The 21,833-nt window shown below is 41.8% G+C and overlaps 1 protein-coding gene across 3 annotated transcripts in view; it reads left to right on the top strand.

Annotated features, from left to right (window-relative positions):
- Positions 1 to 21,833, top strand: part of UNC5C (unc-5 netrin receptor C) — a 342,715-nt gene that overhangs the window by 263,223 nt on the left and 57,659 nt on the right. For all 3 annotated transcript variants that reach the window (XM_074950645.1, XM_074950643.1, XM_074950644.1), the window contains exons 5-7: positions 5,069 to 5,249; positions 8,161 to 8,328; positions 10,822 to 10,986. In XM_074950645.1, coding sequence (XP_074806746.1) covers positions 5,069 to 5,249; positions 8,161 to 8,328; positions 10,822 to 10,986 — 514 coding nt within the window. The remainder of the gene's footprint in view (positions 1 to 5,068; positions 5,250 to 8,160; positions 8,329 to 10,821; positions 10,987 to 21,833) is intronic.

The raw sequence follows: 21,833 nt of genomic DNA, 5'->3' as shown, positions 1-21,833 counted from the left end.
ATGGGAAGCTGTCCGTCTTGATTATACTTGATTCCTGTAAGGACTCAATTTGGCTGAACACCAAGGAAGAAACGGGGGGGGGGGGGGGGACAATTTTAGGCTTCTTGCCAAGGAAATGCAGATTATTGAGAAAAGCTTAGATCTTCGATGGAAAATAAAACGTGAATGCTGTTGTGACAGAATGGTTTCCAAACTGTTGTGCGCACGCGCGCGCTCTCTCTCTCTCTCTCTTTCCCATTTCTCCAGCACTTTTTTCACCACCAGATTTTTTTAAATGCTCTGGAAGATTGGCACTTTAAATCAAGCCCACTGCAGGATAGGGTCTTTGTTTGCATTACTGGGTCTTCCTTTGGAAACACATGAAGAGAAGGCAATCGAGCACATTCAGACTAACAGCCTTGCAGTTGGGTTGGGTATCACTAGCTCTTGTTAATAAAACTGTTGCTTACAAAACAGTGTGCTGTTTTCTAAAATATTGCCTTGAGGTAGATTGAGAAGGGGCTCTATGGAGCTGATGCATCTTTTGATTGAAAGAACCTACCCAAAGTCTGTTACTCTGCACCATTGCAGTCGGGGAGCTAAGATTCTTCATACTTACTCCGATGACATTACAATATCCCTGCTTGTACTGTGTAATACATGGGACTAGGACAATTATAATAACTTAAGGGAAAGTTTCAAGCAAAATAGAATATATACACACACACACACACACACTTCTAAGGCCATTGCTATATCCATTTTCCATCTTGAAGACTTGTGGTCCATTTAACTTCCCTATTGATAGTGAAATTACAATTATTTAATTAAAGGGCACTGTATAAGAGGATCCAGTGATTTTGGTCTCAGCCCCAAACAGCTTATGATGTAATATTCAGACTGGAACAGGCTGAAAAAACTAAGTATATTTCATAACATTGTTTAAAAGCAATGAAAAAATTTCATTTTGTTTGAAATTTTCCATGACCATTGATTTTATTTATTTATACATACAACATTTTTATTTAGGTTTGGTGGGGGGGAAATAACTCTCATTTTTTACACAGACACTCAGAAAAAGGAAAAAAAAGGATAGGAGATTTAAAAAGTGATAGTGTTTTATTCCCCCACTGAAAAAAATTCAATACATTTCACTGAAAATGAAAAATTACAACCAATAGGGAAAAGTTCCACTCAGTTTTCACTTTTCATTGAAAAGAAGATTTAGACAGAAAATTTTCAACCAACTCTAACCCAGACGATTTTGTTACAAAGTACAAATTAGATAGTGAAGAATGGTCTGGATTCCTTGCCAAACAGTCAAGGTTCCATTGTTGGTGCAGAGATAAGCACGGAAGATTTGCAAAAGAACTAGCTTTGAAGAAGGCTTTTGAAAGAGGGAGTGTGAGGCTGTTTCAAGAGTATAGGTTGGTGTAAAAGTAGGTTTAAATGGGAAAGTGGAAAAACAGAAAAGAGAGCAGGTTTCAGAGTAGCAGCCGTGTTAGTCTGCATCCGCAAAAAGAAAAGGAGGACTTGTGGCACCTTAGAGACTAACAAATTTATTTAAGCATAAGCTTTCTTGAGCTACAGCTCACTTCATCGGATGCAGTTAGAGGACAGGTGAGGAATGTAAAAAGGAGAGAAGATGTGGCAAAAGTGAAGATGGAGTTGTAAGAGAGAGAGCAGTTAGAGAGCCTTGGAAGTTTTGAACTTTATGTGGAGGCAAGAAGAAGTCAGTGAATGACAATATGACATGGTCTGACTGGCGGAAGAAGTGTGTCTTATATATGGAAAAACGAAAAATTGCTAAATGGGAAGAGATCAGGTGAGCTTTATTAATTAAATTACATTTTTTGAATAATAAAATATATAAATACTCTAAATACTAAACAATGACATATATTATCTGAGTGTGTGGACACACCCACGTACATATTTAATCACTTTATTTTTATTCAACCAGAATAAAACAAGGCAGTGGAAGACATGCAGCTCTAAAGTGAGTTGCGATCTGAACCTATTTGCTGGAAGTGTTTATAGAAATAACAATATACTTAAAGCAACTTTTCACCAAGAAATCTGGAGGTTGAGGAGGAGTGCACTGTCTCTCTCTCTCTCTCTGTCATTTCAGGTAGATACAATCAAATTATTCATAGTTAGAGGCCTTAGTCAGGGGCCTGCAGGGGCAGTGGCATATTTGCACAGGAGCATAAGAACGACAGCAGCTCTCCGTTAAGTTTCTCCCAACTTTCTTTGCTCTCCTATTTGATGGTGTGGAATATCCATGGGAAGGCAGGTTGGCCTGCCCCTCCCATCACACACACACTGAATAGTGAGAGTTTTAGTATATGTTAGACTCTACGCATATTTTCCGACTAAATCGAAATTTATGTAGGTTTTTTTATATCCCATTCCAAAGGTTTTACCATCCCTCTGCACTACTGGGTTCATAACCTGAAAAGAGGGTGGATACTCCTGTCCTCCCCAAAGGGTTCAACCAGCTTTAAATTCTGCCTGGGGCTGCAGAAGAGGCCTGCTGGCAGAGGCACCTTGGAGATTAGCTTAATCAGGTTTCCTGTTGGACCCACTCGCCGTACACCCTAGGGTGACCAGACAGCAAGTGTGAAAAATCGGGATGGGGGTGGAGGGTATTAGGAGCCTATATAAGAAAAAACCCCAAAAATCAGGACTGTCCCTATAAAATCGGGACATCTGGTCACTCTAATACACCCTCCCACTTTGTCATTTGTGTTATCCCCTGGTTTTTGTATCGGTGAGCTCACTCCATTCAGACTTTGCTCCAGTCTTGGTTCCACAGATTGAACCTAGAATTTATCCCTCTCTTCTGTTTGCAAAAGATTTGCAAACGAATGTCGATATTTACACACGTATATTTGCTACTAGTGACTGTTAGACAGTTTAAATGAATGAAAATAGCTTATAGCTTGTTGGTGACTGGTCCATTTTCACCAGATGCTGTTTGTGGTGATTGGCCACATAAATCACATGGTATTGCCTTTGTCTATGACTAGATGGCTAAAGCTTTCTAATATCAAGAATAACAATTGATGAACAGCATATATGGTTGTTTGCATCTGAAGAGGCACGTTCAGCTGTATCTGAGTATTCGCACAAAAAACCCAAAGATGCCTCTAACATTAGTGAAGCCAAAAACCTTCTTGTGCAGATATTTGCACCCATTGAATAGAAAAGTGAATGAAGGTGGTCAAGCTGAACAGCCAATCAGAATTCAAACGTATGCACAAACACTCTGTTTTGCGGTATTTGACCAGCTCTACGCAGGAATGAATTGAGCCCCATGTGCCTAAAACTAGGAGGGGCCCTAGTAACTCACACCACTGGTCACAGTGGTCTGTATGGCTATCGTATGGAGGAGGGCTCTTTGTTGGTTTCCAGTCTTGTTGATGGTTGGGCAGTTGTTCAAATATCTTTGGAAAAGTAGTGGTCTGTCAGTACAAATCAGGCCTGTCTTGGCAGTTAGCACCTTTTAGTTCCAGTAGGTTGATTTTTGTTTTTGTTTTTCTTCCTTTAATTAAATCCTGGGCACAAGCTGAAATGATCTAGTGATGTGAAGGCACTGCTTTGATCCATCCAGGGCCCCCGTCCCTTCCTCTAAAGCACTCTTAGTTCAAATGAAAACAAGCCACTGAATGTTCAGCCAGTTTATGCTAGAGTGGCTCACAGCCGTCAGCTGTAGGATAATGGGGTGTTTCTTTAGCAGTAAAAGGAATGTTGTCTGGATAAAAATCACATTTACAAATATTTTTCTGTGTAACCAATGAAATCATATGTTGTTAACACAGAAATATTTTTTGAAAATATACTTTACATAAAGAAGGAGAAAAATAAGCAATTTTCTATTCTTCAGTATTCCTCAGTCCCCTGGTAACTGACCCTCTTCTGATCACTATAAAGAGAAAATAGATAAATTTCCTCACATTTGGGGTGTTTGATTATCATTATTTTTATTTTTTTCAGCTTGGAAAAGAGGAGACTAAGGGGGGATATGATAGAGGTATATAAAATAATGAGTGGTGTGGAGAAAGTGAATAAGGAAAAGTTATTTACTTGTTCCCATAATATAAGAACTAGGGGCCACCAAATGAAATTAATGGGTAGCAGTTTTAAAACAAATAAAAGGAAGTTCTTCTTCACTCAGTGCACAGTCAACTTGTGGAACTCCTTGCCTGAGGAGGTTGTGAAGGCTAGGACTATAACGGGGTTTAAAAGAGAACTGGATAAATTCATGAAGGTTAAGTTCATTAATGGCTATTAGCCAGGATGGGTAAGGAATGGTGTCCCTAGCCTCTGTTTGTCAGAGGGTGGAGATAGATGGCAGGAGAGAGATCACTAGATCATTACCTGTTAGGTTCGTTCCCTCTGGGGGATGAACCTGGCATTGGCCACTGTCAGTAGACCGGATACTGGGCTGGATGGACCTTTGGTGTGACTCAGTATGGCCGTTCTTATGTTCTTATTACAGTTTCACCCATGAACCACAACTGAGCTCCAAGCCCCATTGTGCTAGACACTCTTCAGGCACAGACAAGACTATCCCTGCCCCCAAAAGCTTACAATCTAAACAGATAAGACAGAGAAAAGGGTTTAGCTAAACAAATAAATACATTAGGGTGCTCGCTAGTGCACCAGTGGGAGATTTTTTCCCTTACATCCCCAATTTTAGACAAGGTTTTAAAGAAAAGTCAACATCTATGTCCCTCACACTGTCCATCAGATATTGAAATTCTACATTAACTATTTGGTTATATACAACAGGGGCAGCCTTTGGAAAAAAAAGCATTGAACATTTTGATGGCAGAAGAAGCTGTGAGATGGGGGAAGAAATGAACGCTGTACTCCATGATGGCTACCTTCTCATTTCAGTGCAATCTGATATTGGCAGAATAGGCAACATTCAGCAGATGAGTCCTTCGCAGTGTACTTTGGTTTACAGCAGTTTCTGGCAGGAGCAAAGTAATCGAATATTGCACACATCTAGAGGTTAAAGCCTCTGCGGATTGGCATGGTGATGACTGATAACCTTACTGTGTCCCTGGTAAACTTTTAGGTGGAGTGGTTGAAAAATGAAGAGGTGATTGATCCCGTTGAAGATCGGAATTTTTACATCACCATCGATCACAACCTGATCATCAAGCAGGCACGTCTTTCTGACACAGCTAATTACACCTGTGTCGCCAAAAACATCGTCGCCAAGAGGAAAAGCACTACTGCCACTGTAATTGTCTATGGTAAGCGAGGCACTGTCCTTCTGCACATTGATCAAAGTGCAGCCTCTAGGGCAGAAGTGGTCTGTGTAGTTCTGTGATGCAGCTGCCACCATCTTTGGTGCAGATTCAGAAGTGAGGTCTGTGGAAACTACAAGTTCCCAATTGTAATGCACTATCTTAATTAGCATGGCCAGGCTGCCAATGTGGCCCTTATCCAGATGAAGTGTGATGGCCCTGTCTCCTCATTGCCTTACTCTACATCCACGTTCCCCTCTGCCCCCATAAAATAGCCTAAGCTGAAAGCTAGGTCTGCCTCCTGTGAAGTTATTGCTCTTAGAATCATAGAATATCAGGGTTGGAAGGGACCTCAGGAGGTCATCTAGTCCAACCCCCTGCTCAAAGCAGGACCAATCCCCAACTAAATCATCCCAGCCAGGGCTTTGTCAAGCCTGATCTTAAAAATATCTAAGGAAGGAGATTTCACCACCTCCCTAGGTAACGCATTCCAGTGTTTCACCACCCTCCTAGGGAAAAAGTTTTTCCTAATATCCAACCTAAACCTCCCCCACTGCAACTTGAGACCATTACCCCTCGTTCTGTCATCAGCTACCACTGAGAACAGTCTAGATCCATCCTCTTTGGAACCCCCTTTCAGGTAGTTGAAAGCAGCTATCAAATCCCTCCTCATTCTTCTCTTCCGCAGACTAAACAATCCCAGTTCCCTCAGCCTCTCCTCATAAGTCATGTGTTCCAGACCCCTAATAATTTTGTTGCCCTTTGCTGGACTCTCTCCAATTTTTCCACATCCTTCTCATAGTGTGGGGCCCAAAACTGGACACAGTACTCCAGATGAGGCCTCACCAATGTCGAATAGAGGGGAACGATCACGTCTCTCGATCTGCTGGCAATGCCCCTACTTATACGTCACAAAATGCCATTGGCCTTCTTGGCAACAAGGGCACACTGTTGACTCATATCCAGCTTCTTGTCCACTGTAACCCCTAGGTCCTTTTCTGCAGAACTGCTGCCGAGCCATTCGGTCCCTAGTCTGTAGCGGTGCATGGGGTTCTTCCATCCTAAGTGCAGGACTCTGCACTTGTCCTTGTTGAACGTCATCAGATTTCTTTTGGCCCAATCCTCTAATTTGTCTAGGTCCCTCTGTATCCTATCCCTACCCTCCAGCATATCTACCTCTCCTCCCAGTTTAGTGTCATCTGCAAACTTGGTGAGGGTGCAATCCACACCATCCTCCAGATCATTTATGAAGATATTGAACAAAACCGGCCCGAGGACCGACCCTTGGGGCACTCCACTTGATACCGGCTGCCAACTAGACATGGAGCCATTGATCACTACCCGTTGAGCCCGACAATCTAGCCAACTTTCTATCCACCTTGTAGTGCATCCATCCAGCCCACACTTCTTGAACTTGCTGGCAAGAATACTGTGGGAGACCATGTCAAAAGCTTTGCTAAAGTCAAGGAACAACACGTCCACTGCTTTCTCCTCATCCATAGAGCCAGTTATCTCATCTTGGTATATTTGAGGCAGAATGTATCCATAAGGACAGAAGCTGCTCTAATGATACATCAGCTGATTGTCCTGTTGTTCATTACAATCCATTTAATTACAGGACAGACAAGTGAAAAAAAAATCCCTATGATTACCCTGAGCATTCACTTCATAGCCAGGGTAGCAGTTATGCTTAATTGTAAGCGGTTGCATCCCTAAAGTTACAATGAGGGCTTTTTAGTTCAGTTCTATAGCAAACTAGCTGAATAGAGTTGATTAGCTGCATTTGTGAGGCAGAGGAGGGACACGGCATAAGCATTCTGTGTTCTGATTGTGGTGAATACTTTAATGTGTAGGCCTGGGACAAATTTCACCATATACAAATTTTTCCAACACACAGAGTTAGACTCTTTAAAAGCATAATTTAAGCTGTAGCTGAAACACTTACTGAGAGTGGGCCATGCCGGTGGGGGCAGAATCGGGAGACCTGCATTGGGGAGCAGCCATCACCCGTGTTCTCACTCTAGGGTGACCAGATAGCAAGTGTGAAAAATTGGCACTGGGGGTAGGGGGTAATAGGCGCCTATATAAGACAAATCCCCAAATATCGGGACTGTTCCTATAAAATCGGGACATCTGGTCACCCTATCTCACTCCCAGGGATATTTTAGACCTGTGGTGTGACTGGGAATACTACAAAATTAAGGGATTACGAAAACTGAGCAGTTTAAATGCTTGTCAGTATGGCTACACAGTATGGAGCAGTACTGGTCCCTGTCCGTCTTGTTCTACATGTGTGTCACATATCAAGGTTCATAACAGAAAGGGTAAACAGTAACTATCTTCCTAAAATCATGGGTGAACAGTATAACTGGTGAGTTCATTCTGAGCAGCCCAACAGGCTGAGTACCTGTCATATGGACTCCTCATCTTCTGTCGGCAAGGCTCTCATCGGGGCTGGTGAACGAGGGATACCCTTGTCTTAGCATTCTGTGAACCATTGCTGTGAAGAGAGGAAAGTAACGTGTTAAATTTCTGATAGATCACATCCGAAAAGAGAGGAGCATAGATGACGGATACATTTGAATGCTAGTTATCATACAGTCTCTATCCTCTCTGTATTATCTTGCTGTGGAATAGTATGCAGCTTTCAGGATGCATATATTTTGGCTTACAAAGTTCAAGATGCACGGTTTGATCTTACAGTGATTGCAATTATAGAAAGATAAATCGATGCTCATTGCTGGCTCATATTGGGTCTATATGAAGAGGAGGGCCATTTTAAATCCACAGTAGCCATAATACAGGAAACTGAAAGGACTTTTCATTCAATGGTATTTCTTGGACTTTGACAAAGACAGTGGCTAAAAAAGGGGGATTTGTGTTTATTGAATGCTCTTTGTCACCTGTCACCTTTCAGTCAATGGCGGCTGGTCTACCTGGACTGAGTGGTCAGTGTGTAACGGTCGCTGTGGAAGAGGCTATCAGAAGCGTACAAGGACCTGCACCAACCCTGCCCCACTCAATGGTGGTGCCTTCTGTGAGGGCCAAAGTGTCCAAAAAATAACTTGCACCACTCTGTGTCCAGGTACAGTATGAAAGACCCACAGCCCAAGATATGATTATCTAGTTTTTTCCAACATCAAGTATTTTAGGAAGTAACTATTAATCACAAACACTCCTTTTATTTTACTGGTAAATCCAGCATTTCAGTGAATGAATACTAAATTGTGTTACATAAGTAGATAAAACATTGTGCACAGAGTAGATCAAACCGCAGTGGATTAAATCCCACTATTTCACAAAGCTTGCACCATCATCTCAGTCCCTGTAATTCGGGGGATTTGAGTAACATTTACAGCTTGAAATCTTAAGAGCTAAAGATTTTGATCTGTTGAACGCTGTGGAAATAAACTAGATTTAAGTACAGAACATTATTTTGACCAAACAGATTTGTAACATCCGTTTCTGTGCATACCAGTTTCTCAGTTTACACTGTAAAGATGAGCAGAGCATTTGAAACATCTGGATTATGGATGTTAAACTTGACCTATGCATCTGCCTGTCAACAAAGACAAGAACATTCATGCCAAAAATATCCATGCATTCACACATTAAAATAATTTTAAAATGCATCAAAAGCCAGAAAATTGAAACATGAAATGTACACTTTATCATTTAATTCAACACTGCTTAAGGGCTCTGGGTGGCTTTTAGAGGGACAAACTCTGCTATCCCTCACTCGTGTTGAGTTGGACTTTTCTATGCATTGAAATCAATGGCACTACTGTTGGAATAAGGTACTACTCAGCACGGGTAAGGGGCATCAAAATCTGGCTCTTAGTGATGGGTGAAACTCAGAGAAATGGAAGTTCATTTCAAATTCTGGACGCTTAGCTGAGCCTCTTTAGTCCAAATATTTAGTAGATCCAGCTATTAAAGTCAGCACTTTTGGGCCCCAGCATTGGCCTAACTCTTCTCCCATTGAAATCAATGGGAGTTATCGTATTGACTTCAGTGGGAGCAGGGTCAGATTAATATTGAGCATTTGTCAAAATCCCATTTTAGTCCATTAATGTAGGTACCTAAATGTGGATGTGGGAGCCTACCTTCAGGCACTCGTTATTTTAAAATCTTGGCCATGATTTTTATTTTCACAGTCCGTTTAAATATATGACCAACTAGCTTATAAATACAGATTGTAGCACAGGTAATAAACTGCATGTGCAGATTTCAGAGTAACAGCCGTATTAGTCTGTAGAAAGAAAAAAGAAAAGGAGTACTTGTGGCACCTTAGAGACTAACCAGTTTATTTGAGCATGAGCTTTCGTGAGCTACAGCTCACTTCATCGGATGCATAGCATATCGTGGAAATGAGTTTGTATGTGTGTCTGTGTGTGTGTGTGGGGGGGGGAAGAGTGAGAAAACCTTGATTTGTGCTGGAAATGGCCTTCCTTGATGATCACTTGATGATCACTTTAGATAAGCTGTTAGCAGCAGGACAGTGGGGTGGGAGGAACTTTTGTTTCATGGTCTCTGTGTGTATATAATGTCTTCTGCAGTTTCCACGATATGCTATGCATCCGATGAAGTGAGCTGTAGCTCACGAAAGCTCATGCTCAAATAAACTGGTTAGTCTCTAAGGTGCCACAAGTACTCCTTTTCTTTTTTCTTTTTACGAATACAGACTAACACGGCTGTTACTCTGAAATTAGTCTGTAGAGTACATATTCTTGACAGTTTTGCGGATTATGCCTAGTAGCTCCTTTTTCAAATGAAATATTTGGGTGGCTTTAGTTATGTCTCTGAATATGAAAAGTGATGATCTCATAACACAGAATAATTTCTTGCCAAATTTAATCTTTTGTTGTATATAAGTGCCAAAATGTATACATTTCTGGGCTTTGGGGTTTTTTTCTTCTTAGACAATTTAGCCATGGAGAAACCTCCTTTTGTTTCCATTTCAAAAAGGAGAGGAGAAGAGAGAAAGAACGAGTACTTGGGGACAAATTTCAATCCAGAATTTGTTCTTCTACCAAAGCTATAAATTCCACAAGACAACTGCTGACTGACTCTTTTCCTGAAGTCAGTTCTTTGTGACTCAGTGGCTCAAATCTTGTTACTGGGATAGAAAGCCTTAAACATCTCAATAAGCAGTTGGGATCCAGTCCAGACAAGCATTAACTGAAAGATGTAGGTTTCTAATGGGCACTTGGTGGCCCAAGTGGACTGAAGAGATGTCAAAATCACAAAAATCACCACTATAGTTAGCACTAATTATTACCCTGGCTGGCAATCCAAACATGTATATCTAAGACCTTGGAGACTGAACTACCTCATTCCCCTTACAGTTGGTCCTTCTAGGGCTAACTTGAGGCAAATTAGCAGGGCTGTGTGGGGAAGCTTTTATTTCTATGATCTATGCTGTAAAGATTTCGGTCCCTAGTTCTGTCAGTCTGGCACCTTTCACAAGGGCTATATTCACAAAGGTCTTTTAAAAGCAACCATTTTCTGTGCTTCTATCTATATTTGCATCTCTCTCTTTCTGACCTTCCTAAGTCATGTCACTTTTTTGTCACAGTGGATGGTAGATGGACAGCATGGAGTAAGTGGTCTACCTGTGGAACAGAGTGTACCCATTGGCGCAGGAGGGAATGCACAGCGCCAGCACCGAAGAATGGTGGGAAAGATTGTGAGGGTCTCGTTCTGCAGTCCAAGAACTGCACAGATGGGCTGTGTATGCAGAGTAAGTGGAAGTATATTAATGTGTTGTGTTGACTTTGGAGTTTGGAAAATATATAGCCATTAAAAAAACAAATTAAAGCTTGAATGTTCTCCTGCCATAAAAATCTCCTATAAGCAGAAGCTGGAGAGTATCCAAATGAAATACCCTCCACCAAAACAACATAGGGAAGAAAGCTACATTTAAGTGATATGGCATAAGATGACCAAAATAACCCACGTTGGTGCTGCAAAATTGTGCCATGTAGGCATTGTCTGAACTGGGAACAAAGCCTCACCACCTACAACAAGCTTAGGGAGGAATTGTGTGTCTGAGGCAAATCCCCTGTCAGCTCCCTGGAACAAATGGTGCAGCCTAGTCCTCTCAGCAGTCTGTGCCAGTTTTGTATGGAGGTGGAGCCATGACCAATGTAATGGTCCCTACCTTTTCTGAGACCCTTTTCCAGCCCCCAAGTGCACCACTTTCAAGTGACAGGCCTGTACTCCACTTCTCTTTGGGATGGGACCTTGTGTTCCTTCCACTGTCTGAATGGTTGTGCCAGGTTATGCCCATCTGGTTGGCAAATCTGACACCTTGCAGGCTTGATGGGCATAGCACCTGTAAGACTTTCCTTCAGGAGTTGGTGGACAGTAATATTATGCAGTGACACAGAAGCAGCTTTTTCATGACAAAGGATGATTTATTTTTTTTTTGCCAAAAAGTTCACAGCACTCAGAGAAATGGATTTAAAACAACAGAGAGACCTGTAGGCACAGGTCTTACCTACACTTGGCATTCCCCTCAAGGCCCTAGGTAGATATGACTTAGCCTTGATATCCTCTGTTCTCTTGCGGGCCAAGCTACAGCCTGCTAGCTGCAGACCCTGACTCACTGACAGTCTGGATGTCTGCTTGCATCCCTGTCGGTGCTCACTGGCATTCACTGAGCAACCTCTCTCAACAAAATCAATCCCCCACCCTTTTCTTGGCCTAGGGTCCTATAATGGTTTTGTACCCTTTTTTGATCCTAGATTTAGCCTTGGGAAGAATAAACCATTCTAGCTTGATTGGAGCCTGGTCAGGGGTATAATCCAGTTAACATCTTCCCCATTGTTTCCTCAAGGACTTTTATCTGTGTTATTGTTTTGCCTTTCCTGCTTGGTCCCTCTAACAACCTCTTCTGATCTAACTCCATATCAAGTAGCCCCCTATAAACATTATAATGCACCATATACATAAAAAAAAACACAGATATTTCCCAGTTCTCCACGCTATGTCCTCTTATGGCTTTCGGTGGGGTAATTTTGCACACCCCCCCCAGGGGCCAGGAGGGAGCAGCCTCTGACCTCTCCCAACTGCAAGGACTTAGATTGTCCTTGGCCCACATGTAGAGTGCTTGTGGGAGGGAAGAAGGCTCCTTCCATTGTTCTTCCCCAACTGTGCACCCACACAGATGCCAGGGGTAATCTAGTCTACAGTAGATATAATTACACACTAGCTAGAGACACCTGCAGAATAAATTAACTCCTTTATGGGAAAATGCTGTTTCTTGTGCCAAGATCATGTAAACAGACTTGCTGCAGGGCATCTCCTCTGAGGTTTGGGCAAAATATTCTTCCCTCTTAGGCCACAGGAATGCAGTAGTCTCTGCAACTCTTGTACCCTCTCTCTTTGGGGGAAACAGCTAGTGGATACAGTAGCTTGGATCTAGAGCTCTCTCTAAAGCTACCACTCCTCACCCTTATATGCAGCAATGTGGAAGCTGAGGGTCTATGTCATAAAGGTGTGCAGTAGGAGTGTATCAGTCTCTCTGAATCCAGGGCCCTTCCCATCCACACAGGAGGAGGCAGGATTTGCCCCTTTGTGTAGTGTAGATTTAGGATTCTATATCCAGGATAGTATCACTTGAAGAGAGAGCCTATTATTTAGTTATTCATTTGGATATTTACAGCTCTGCCATAAACGAGCACCCATCCAATGCTCTGGGTGCCCTGGACTAGTCTTTTAAAAAATCCAATGTATTAATCAAATGACACACCTGTTACCCCGGATCAAACAAACTCCCAGGAACATAAATAGAACAAAATGAATTGACCTCCCCACACAGCCCCACCAGTGTCCCATATCATCATTATTGCTAGGCCCATCTTCTTATGGGCCAGGAAGTTAAGATTGATGTTGCAACTCTCCGTGAAGGTGAACAAACTCGGGCAGTTTCGGACCATAAGGAGAATCGAGTTGAAAAGGCTTGGTGACCTACCAGAGAATACCCTGCCTGTTGACCCCTCTCTCTCTCTCTCTGATACCAATGAGGCTCCAGCCCAGTGTCTCTGATGGTCACAGGGAGAGAGAGTCCCACGGATAAATGGGTCTCGGGACTGATAGAGCTTTTATAGTTCAAAACCAACATCTTAAAAAAATCAACCTGGTAAAGCAGACCTTAGGCCTTTGGCACTGTTCATTTGCACACACAAAATTGGTTCTCGGTACATTACCTTGTTCCTTTTTTATATTTAAATGAATTTAGTGCCAGACTGATAGCGCTGGAGACTGAAGCTGTCTGTTCACAGAACAGGTACAGTGCCGGCAACAGCACAAGTTTCAACACACTGACCCTCCAGTGTGCCTCAGCCTCTAAAACTCACAGGAGAGTTCAGACTTCAGGACCATCCTAGTGTTGGCTACTCCACTGTGACTGCCAGGAGGTTCCCAATTATTGTCAAGGGTTATGTTGTTGGGGTTTTTGTTGTGAATTTGACACCAAGGAACTGAACCATCACACTGAGTCTTTCAGATGATACATTAAAAATGGAGGTCCTATCTGCACTGTTGGTCCATTAAAGATCCACTGAACTTTTCATAAAAACAGTGGTTGGTTCCAATGGCCTTTGCCAAAATTTGTCTTCTTCCACTTCTCTGCATTGTACTATACTGCTTTCCAGTTCTCCACCTGGCTGCAGCTCTCCGTCACCCAAGGGGCTTCAGTTGTATCTGTATAGTGGTTGTATGTTCACAGTTTTATGTTCAAATAGGCCACAGAAATGCCATTAGCTAGTATGCAATGATTTTCAGTCACTACCAAACAGGGCTAGATTTGAACAAGTGACCTAGACGTAGAAGGTTCTGCATTGAAACCCTGAGCTATCCAATCTCAAAACATGAATTTTCCTTCAGTTTTCCAGGTTAACCAAAAACCAACTCATCCACATGGCCACATCTTTCATTTGAGTTTTGATGCTTTGAGTGACAGCTGCACGAAACCAGCTGTAATTTTTCCATTTTTATTTTTGTGGGGGAGGGAAAAGAGAAGCTGAACTTTTCTCTAAAAGTAAAAAAAAGTCATGCTAAAGTAAAGTTATATTACACCCTGAAAATATGGGTTTGTAGCAGGGAAGCTAATGTATCCTTAACTCCAGTGGTGTGGATGAGCCATTATGGTAAATTAGCAAGAAAAGAAACCACCTCCACTCTAAAGACCTCTTTATTACCAGATTATATTTAGACAGGTGTGTGTCATCTTTGGGTATATGCATAAGCAGAGTCATTTAGGCAGAAGTCTCATGAAAACAAATTTATAATGCTGCTGGAGAATAAAAGCCCTGTAGGGATCCCATTTTTATGTAGATGGTATATTGCATTTTATTTGTGAAAGTGACTGCTGGGAGTAAAGCACAGATCTTCAAAAGGAGAGAGGGTGATGCTAATGTGAATCCCACTCTGCATTTTTATATGTATATGGAGGGTGGGAGGAAATGAAAAATATACAGTTGCATATTGATCTCCTTAGCTCCAGGGGTTGAGATTGTCCCTCAGTGCTGGAGTTTAATGGTAATGTCTTTATACTTATGGGGTTCATATACCTGTAAAACTTACAGTCTTGCTCCATGATCTATCACTGCTGAATAGATTGATTTGCCATACTTTATAGCTCTGTGCCTGCTATTCTTTCTCTTTCTCAATTTATGTAAATCCATTCAGAACACTTTTATTTTTACTTCTCTGTGGGGTTGGGTTCCTCCAGATGAACTCATAGTAGATCTGTGTGCTGAGCTAGGGAGGAACACAGGACCCTTTTCATTCCTGGAACACACTGAAATTCATTACGGATTATTAGATTTTCAGCTGGATTGAGTTGGAATTAGAATTTTTCATAACTCGGAGACCTTTGAATCCAGGTCACAACTTTCAAAGAATTCCCAGCAGCTTTCCCTTGTGGGCACATGGATAAGAGCCAAGGGACCCAAGATCAAGCCCTCTGTGTGCTTGGATCCTTTTCTCATTTCTACTTGGTTGGCTGCTTAATTGCATGGTATGCAGATTCTACCCATTAGAGCAGTTTCTCCCTTCCTTCCCAGAATCGGTCTTCATCAAAAACTGATGGTTTATCAATTAAATATAGTAAAGTGAAGGTCTAAGAATTATTAAATAGCTTCTCATAGCAGGAGCGACTAACCCATTCCTTTGACAGAAACTCACTTGTAAAAAAAATATATATATAAAAGAGATATCCCAGGAAATATTGGATTGAATCAGTCTAATTTACAAGCCCTTTCTCTTCCAGTCTATTATTCACTACACTAACATCACTTGAGCAAATCAATAAGCGCTTTCATCAGACTGCCCCTACTCCAACACAGAGCAGCAGTCAGTACCGCTATCGATTTCTGTGTGGGGATGAAAAGTGTGGAGCCTTCCCCATCCCTTGTAATTACAGTATTTTACACCCAAATCTGTAGTTTCTGCTTACCGCTAACCGTGGCGTTTCTGGTGCAACTGCACTGTCACGTTTATTCAGACTAATGATCTTGCTAGTGTACACACACAGTCCTATTCAGTAGCTAGTATTTTTCCCTTAACATGAAAGAATGAATAAGTATTAAACTAGCATGCCTGCAGAGAGACAGGAGGCAGATTGAAAAAGAAAAGTAACTGCAGTGAAAATTTAGGACAACTGTTACTACTGTAAGCCTCCAAATATACTGTATCTCCTAGCTGGAGTCTTTACAATAATTTTATAATTTATTGTAATGGCATTAATAAGCCCTCAGCAACATCATATACTGTGTGTGTAATAAAAACTGGCACCACCCACAGCAGTTAAATTATTTACCACCACATTTGCAACATTTCCTATTTGAAGCACAGAGAGTAGGTTAAATATCACAATGCTTTGAGATCCTTGCCTGCAAGGCTCTGTTGACATTCAAAATATTCCGTGTTATTCATTGTTTTAATAATAGTAATGTCAGTTTCAGAGGAGTATATTATTTGTCATCTTTATGTATTAGAAGGTTAACACGTCACATTTGTCCATGTTATCCTGCCAGGCATCTATTACGTAAGTTGCTTCTTGAGAGGGAAGAAAGGTTAACCTAGTATTAATGTCTGCTGTGCTTTCTGTTGCAGCAGTTTCTTGCTGGACCATACATATTCCGCACACGTGCTGCTTGTTCAGTGTAATACCCCAGAATCTTCTGACGAAATAAGCATTTGTTTCCCTTTTTGGTTTGTTTTAAAAGGAGGGGTACTGTGAAGAATTGTAGCCCAGAGTAACCTGATGAGAATCTAGAGAACTTCTGAGCAGTTCAGTGTGTGAAGAGTAAGGGAATGTTTTTCAGAATCAAGGAGGGAAGCAAAGTTGTCTCAAGGGAGCTCACAACAGAAGCTAGTGTGTGTGTGTAAAAGAATGAAAGGAAATCCTTTATTAAAAGCATGTGGGGCGAGAAACAACTTTTAATATGTTCAGTCTCTCCGCATACTAATATATCCACCTTGCCAGGCTTGCTGAGCTCTTTCAGGAAGAGTTGCTTTAATTTACAGGATCCTCTCATCCTTTTCTTCCAATCCATTCCTGGGGGGAGGATTTCTATTTGTTGTTTGATATAAAATTCATCCAGATCTACAATTCTGTTTGTTTAACCTGCTAATAAACAATGGGTGAGTTTTTCAAAGCACTCTGAGTTTGGACACATCTTCTTACTATTGTTTGTATTACATTAATGCAAAAAGGTCCCAATTCAGAACATGGTTCCTCTGTGCTAGGCTCTGTACAAACACCTAGTGAGAAACAATCCCTGCCTCGAACAGCTTATGATCTCAATAGACAAAAGGCAAAAGGGGAAACAGAGACATGAAGTGACTTGCCCAAGGTCCCACAGCAGGCCAATGGCAGAGCTGGGGATAGGACCCAGGACTCCTGATTCCCAATTCTGTGCTTCATCTACTAGAGCACTATACCTCTCCATTAATTTTAAGAGAAGATATTCTTTCTAAAGCCTTTGGACTGCATTGAAAACGTCAATTAATATTCAGCATAGAAGCATGCGTATATGAAAGAAATCCCAAACACTGTTCCTATATATTTTGAATCATTGTAAATTCCGTATCTCTTCTCTTCTTTTCTCCTTTATTCTTCCCTCACACCCCCTGCCTAATAATGATGATATCTAATAATAAAAGATCCTCTCCACTTAGATGAAGAGAAAGACAAGTAAACTGATAATAGATGTCTTGTTGATGCAGACCCAGGTAGAGAAACAGCATAACTAGGGCCCTACCAAGTTCACAGTCTATTTTGGTCAATTTCATGGTCATAGGATTTTAAAAATCATAAATGTCATGATTTCAGCGATTTTAATCTGAAATTTCATGGTGTTGAATTGTAGGGGTCCTGACACAAAAAGGAGTTGTGGGAGGAGGTCGCAGGGTTATTGTATGTGGGGGTTGCGGTTCTACTATCCTTCCTTCTGTGCTGCTGCTGGCGGCGGCGATGCCTTCAGAGCTGGGCAGCTGGAGAGCAGCAGCTGTTGGCCAGGAGCCCAGCTCTGAAGGCAGCACCCCGCCAGCAGCAGGGCAGAAGGAAGGATGGCACGGGATGGTATTGCCACCCTTACTTCTGTGCTGCTGCCTGCAGAGCTGGGCCCTCAGTCAGCAGCCCCCACTTTCCAGCTGCCCAGCTCTGAAGGCAGCGCAGAAAAAAGGGGGGCAATACCACAGTCCCCCAACTCCCTTTTGGGTCAGGACCCCCAATTTGAGAAATGCTGGTCTCTCCCCCATGAAATCTGTATAGTATAGGGTAAAAGCACACAAAAGACCAGATTTCACAGGAGAAGACCAGATTTCATGGTCCATGACACGTTTTTCATGGCTGTGAATTTGGTAGAGCCCTAATAACAACATAATGATAATACATAGTGCTTAGTTCAACCATAGATTTCAAAGCCCCTTACAGAGATGGGTAAGTATCACTATTCCCACTTCACTTGGCTTAGCAAGGCACAGAAAGGTTACATGACTTGCCATGGGTCAAACAGCAAGTCAGTGTCAGAGTCATTCCAGTCTCTTGATTCCCAGCCCCATGCTCAACCCAAAGATTAAACCACGGCAGCAAGACCGAAGGGACATAACTCAGTGAACTCTTGTACTGGAGGAAGCAGTTTGTAGTTGAGTAATTTAAGAAATCTCAAATAAACATAATGTTCAGCCACTAATTCTGAAGTCATTGGAGCTCTTGGAGTAGGAAGTAAGAAAACTAGAATAAAAGAATTATTCTGAGTTTATAGAGCTATTTAGTCGGGCGCATGTTGCCAAACAGCTGCCTGAATATCCTCCTCCTGTGCCAGGAAGAGCCTCTTCTCCAGCAGGACGAGCATCTCATTCTCCTCTTTCAAATCCCTCTTCAAATTTCATTTCTTTTGCCGAGCCATCTGCCACTCATCTCTGCTTGGACACTCCCCTTCACCACTTCAGCTCCTGACCACACTACAGTGGCAAAGCAAAGCAAACTCCAAGAATTGTCAGTTTCATATGAAAACTCAAATGATTGCAATCCTAGGCACGTGTGTCTGTGCTCTGCAAACCCAATTTAAAGTGTCTAGACCTTTGGGATTTTGAGATATGACCCCCAAAATATGTAATAAGAATTAGCCAAAAGGGCAAACCACTTATCTATTAATCTCCTAAATGTCAGAATTGCCTCGGCTAATTCACAGCAAATTTTAGCAAAAAGTTATTCTTCCCTTCCACCCACTTCCCCACACCTACATGTGATGTGTGTACTTAAAAGGAGACAGGACCTTTCTAAGGATTTTAATGAAGGGTCAGAAATCTAATTTATAATGAAAACACAGTTGCAGCCTTAACTATGGAGTATCATAATCTTCCCTTCACCACCAAGGGGAGAGACACTCACAGTTAAAGCCAGAGTCAACAAATAAGTAAGTAGTAGGAGAGATTCATGAAACCTCAAACCCTATGCTGTTGGCTCACCCCAAAACTTGTCAATAATTAGACCTTCAGAGGAAGATGAACTATCTCTCGGATGTCTGATGTCACATCTGACCTTTGACATCATTAGTGCAGACATAAAAGGCTTTCTATATAACAGCAAGTGTCTTAATAATAGAAAGAGCCTGGACATATTTCTTATGGTTGGCTTTTAGGAACTCTAGAGACATTTTTTCACCACAAAAAGAATATGATGTCCTTGTAGAGATCACATCATCCGTTTATGTGCTATTGCTGCTGGGAAGCAGCAGGGAAGGGAAAAGTTTATGAACTGCTATTGTAAGAGAAGCTGCAGATTATTCTTACTATAGGTATTATTTATTCCATAGGAAACCTATGTTAGGAGAGCATTAAGAGAGCACTCAAAGTCAGAATATATTATTACTTTTAAAGATGCCCTCATACCCTTAACTCTGCCCTCTTGTGCATGTGCAGAGCCAGATGTTTATCTCCACTAATGTCTCTATGGTCACTCTAGTGTTACAGAGGAGATTGAGACAAGCCCTAAAGGGGGAAGCTGAGGAGTCTCATAATGTGGGAGAATCTCTGTGCTGGTATACAACACTCCCTCCTGTTTTCTCCCTACCCTGACGAAGGGGAAATGATGGGTGTGTGCTGGACTGCAAAGGAGCATAGCTGGATTATGCTAGCTCTAACTGGCATAATGGTCAGAGGGCCTAATAGAGCCATTGCAGCCAGATTGCCCCCCAGGATCAAGAGGACAAAAATCCACCTTTGTCCACCATCCCTCTGAAGTGTACTGAGCAGAGTCCTGGCACACCCAAGAAAGTGGCCCACAGTCTTTTATTACTTGGTCTCGTACCATTTTTCAAATACAGCTTAACATCATACCATTTTTTGAACAACCTTAGATGCAGGTATGCCGTGGCCCCTCTTCTTCCCCGCCTCAGTGCATGAGGGAAGGAGCACAATTTGCAGACAGTTGCAAGGTGCCACACTGGCTGTATGACCCTGCACTGGCTGTACTGCATAAAGCCTCAAGGGGACCCTGCTAGGACAGTGCAGCTTTGCACTGCAGGATCCCTAGCTGCAGAAATGGGACCCTGAGAGTTTATTGCTCCTGTATTTTATTTCTTAATACAGGATGTGTTTTAGTGTCAAACATTAATGTATGTGCAACCTTAACCAGGGCTTTCCAGCCGATTTATAGCAGGGACACCAATCCCTTTTCTAATGCATTCATTCAGTACCCTTTCTACTAAAGCAAACAGATAAAGGCCACAAAGAAAAACGGAGAAAACAAAGCAACAGTTTGTTTCTGTGTAGGTATATTTCAGCTCTCATCACGCCTTTGATTTCATAGAGAAAGGTTACAGCTTGATGTAGTAGTGTTTAAGTTTCTAAGAATTCTTTTTCATAGCTTATTTTAATTTGTATATATAATTGCAGATTAATTACTGATTTTAGGAGAATATTTTACTTTTCTGCTTTACCATAACAGAAAATAAAATACAAAATCTGAAAAAGGAAAGAAAATACCCACATCTTCCGTGAGTACATTGCTTGCATGACCACGCAATTCAGAGTCCCCCTTTTAGAGGAAGACTGAGATCATGGGCCAACCCTCCCTTGGGAGAAGAGTCGCTGGCATTACGCCAGCAGAGAATTGTGTTGGCTGGATACACTTGGGTTATACATGCAACACTTAAAGGAAGGAAATTTCAAGTGTTCACGCTGCTGCGTCAGTATTAATTCAACCACTTTGCACATTTAATTGTATCCATTAATAACCAACAGTACTATATTACCACTTATATTTAACCAGGAAAGTAGACCTGCATTCAGACCACGCGTGCATGCACGTGTGCAGTGTGGCTGAGTTAACGCTGTCGGGGCACCTTCAGCTTTTGCAGGCTCCTAGTCTTTGAGCACTAGACTTGGTCTGTCACCTCATGTTTGCATTAACGAACAAACTCGCCACAGTCAATGAAGGTTTAGATTGGCATATGGGGCAGAAACAGCACTAGTGGCCTGGGTTCAATCCTACGGTAGTGGATTGCGATTACTGCAGGGCTGTGTTTATAGTGTTTTGACAGCTCTTCCCGTTGGAATTTAAAAAAAAATGTTTATGGAAGCATTCCTATGGGTTTAAGATTTTACAAAATATAAATTGGCGCTGATAATTTTGGTTGACAACGTCACTTTAAAGGAAGGAAGGAAGATACTACTGTTGAGCTTGCTGAGCTTGGAAGTAGCAGGGTATCCTTAACTGAAACATCTTAAAATAAGGGTAAATATGTGTCACTCCAACAGCAACAACGCCACACACCAAAACCCCCAAGGGCCTGATTCAGATGCCACTGAAGTCAAAGAAAAGAAAACACTGATTCTGAATCTGAATTTCCTCCAACTTTTCAAAGGAATTTTCTGGGCTGAGACCAAGTGCAGAAAATGTCAGCCCCTCAAAAATTGAGACACACTGGAAAAGGAGATTTGAATGAAAGCTGAAAGCAACCTTTATAGTGGGCAATTGCCTACTATACTATATGCATTCCTATGAGAAACCACATAATACATGCTTTACTGGGTAGTATTCAAAGATTGGAACCAATTTTCATATGTGGG

This window comes from Natator depressus, chromosome 4, assembly GCF_965152275.1.
Source record: "Natator depressus isolate rNatDep1 chromosome 4, rNatDep2.hap1, whole genome shotgun sequence".
Classification (NCBI taxonomy): domain Eukaryota; kingdom Metazoa; phylum Chordata; order Testudines; family Cheloniidae; genus Natator; species Natator depressus.
This window is presented reverse-complemented; position numbering and strand designations above follow the sequence as displayed.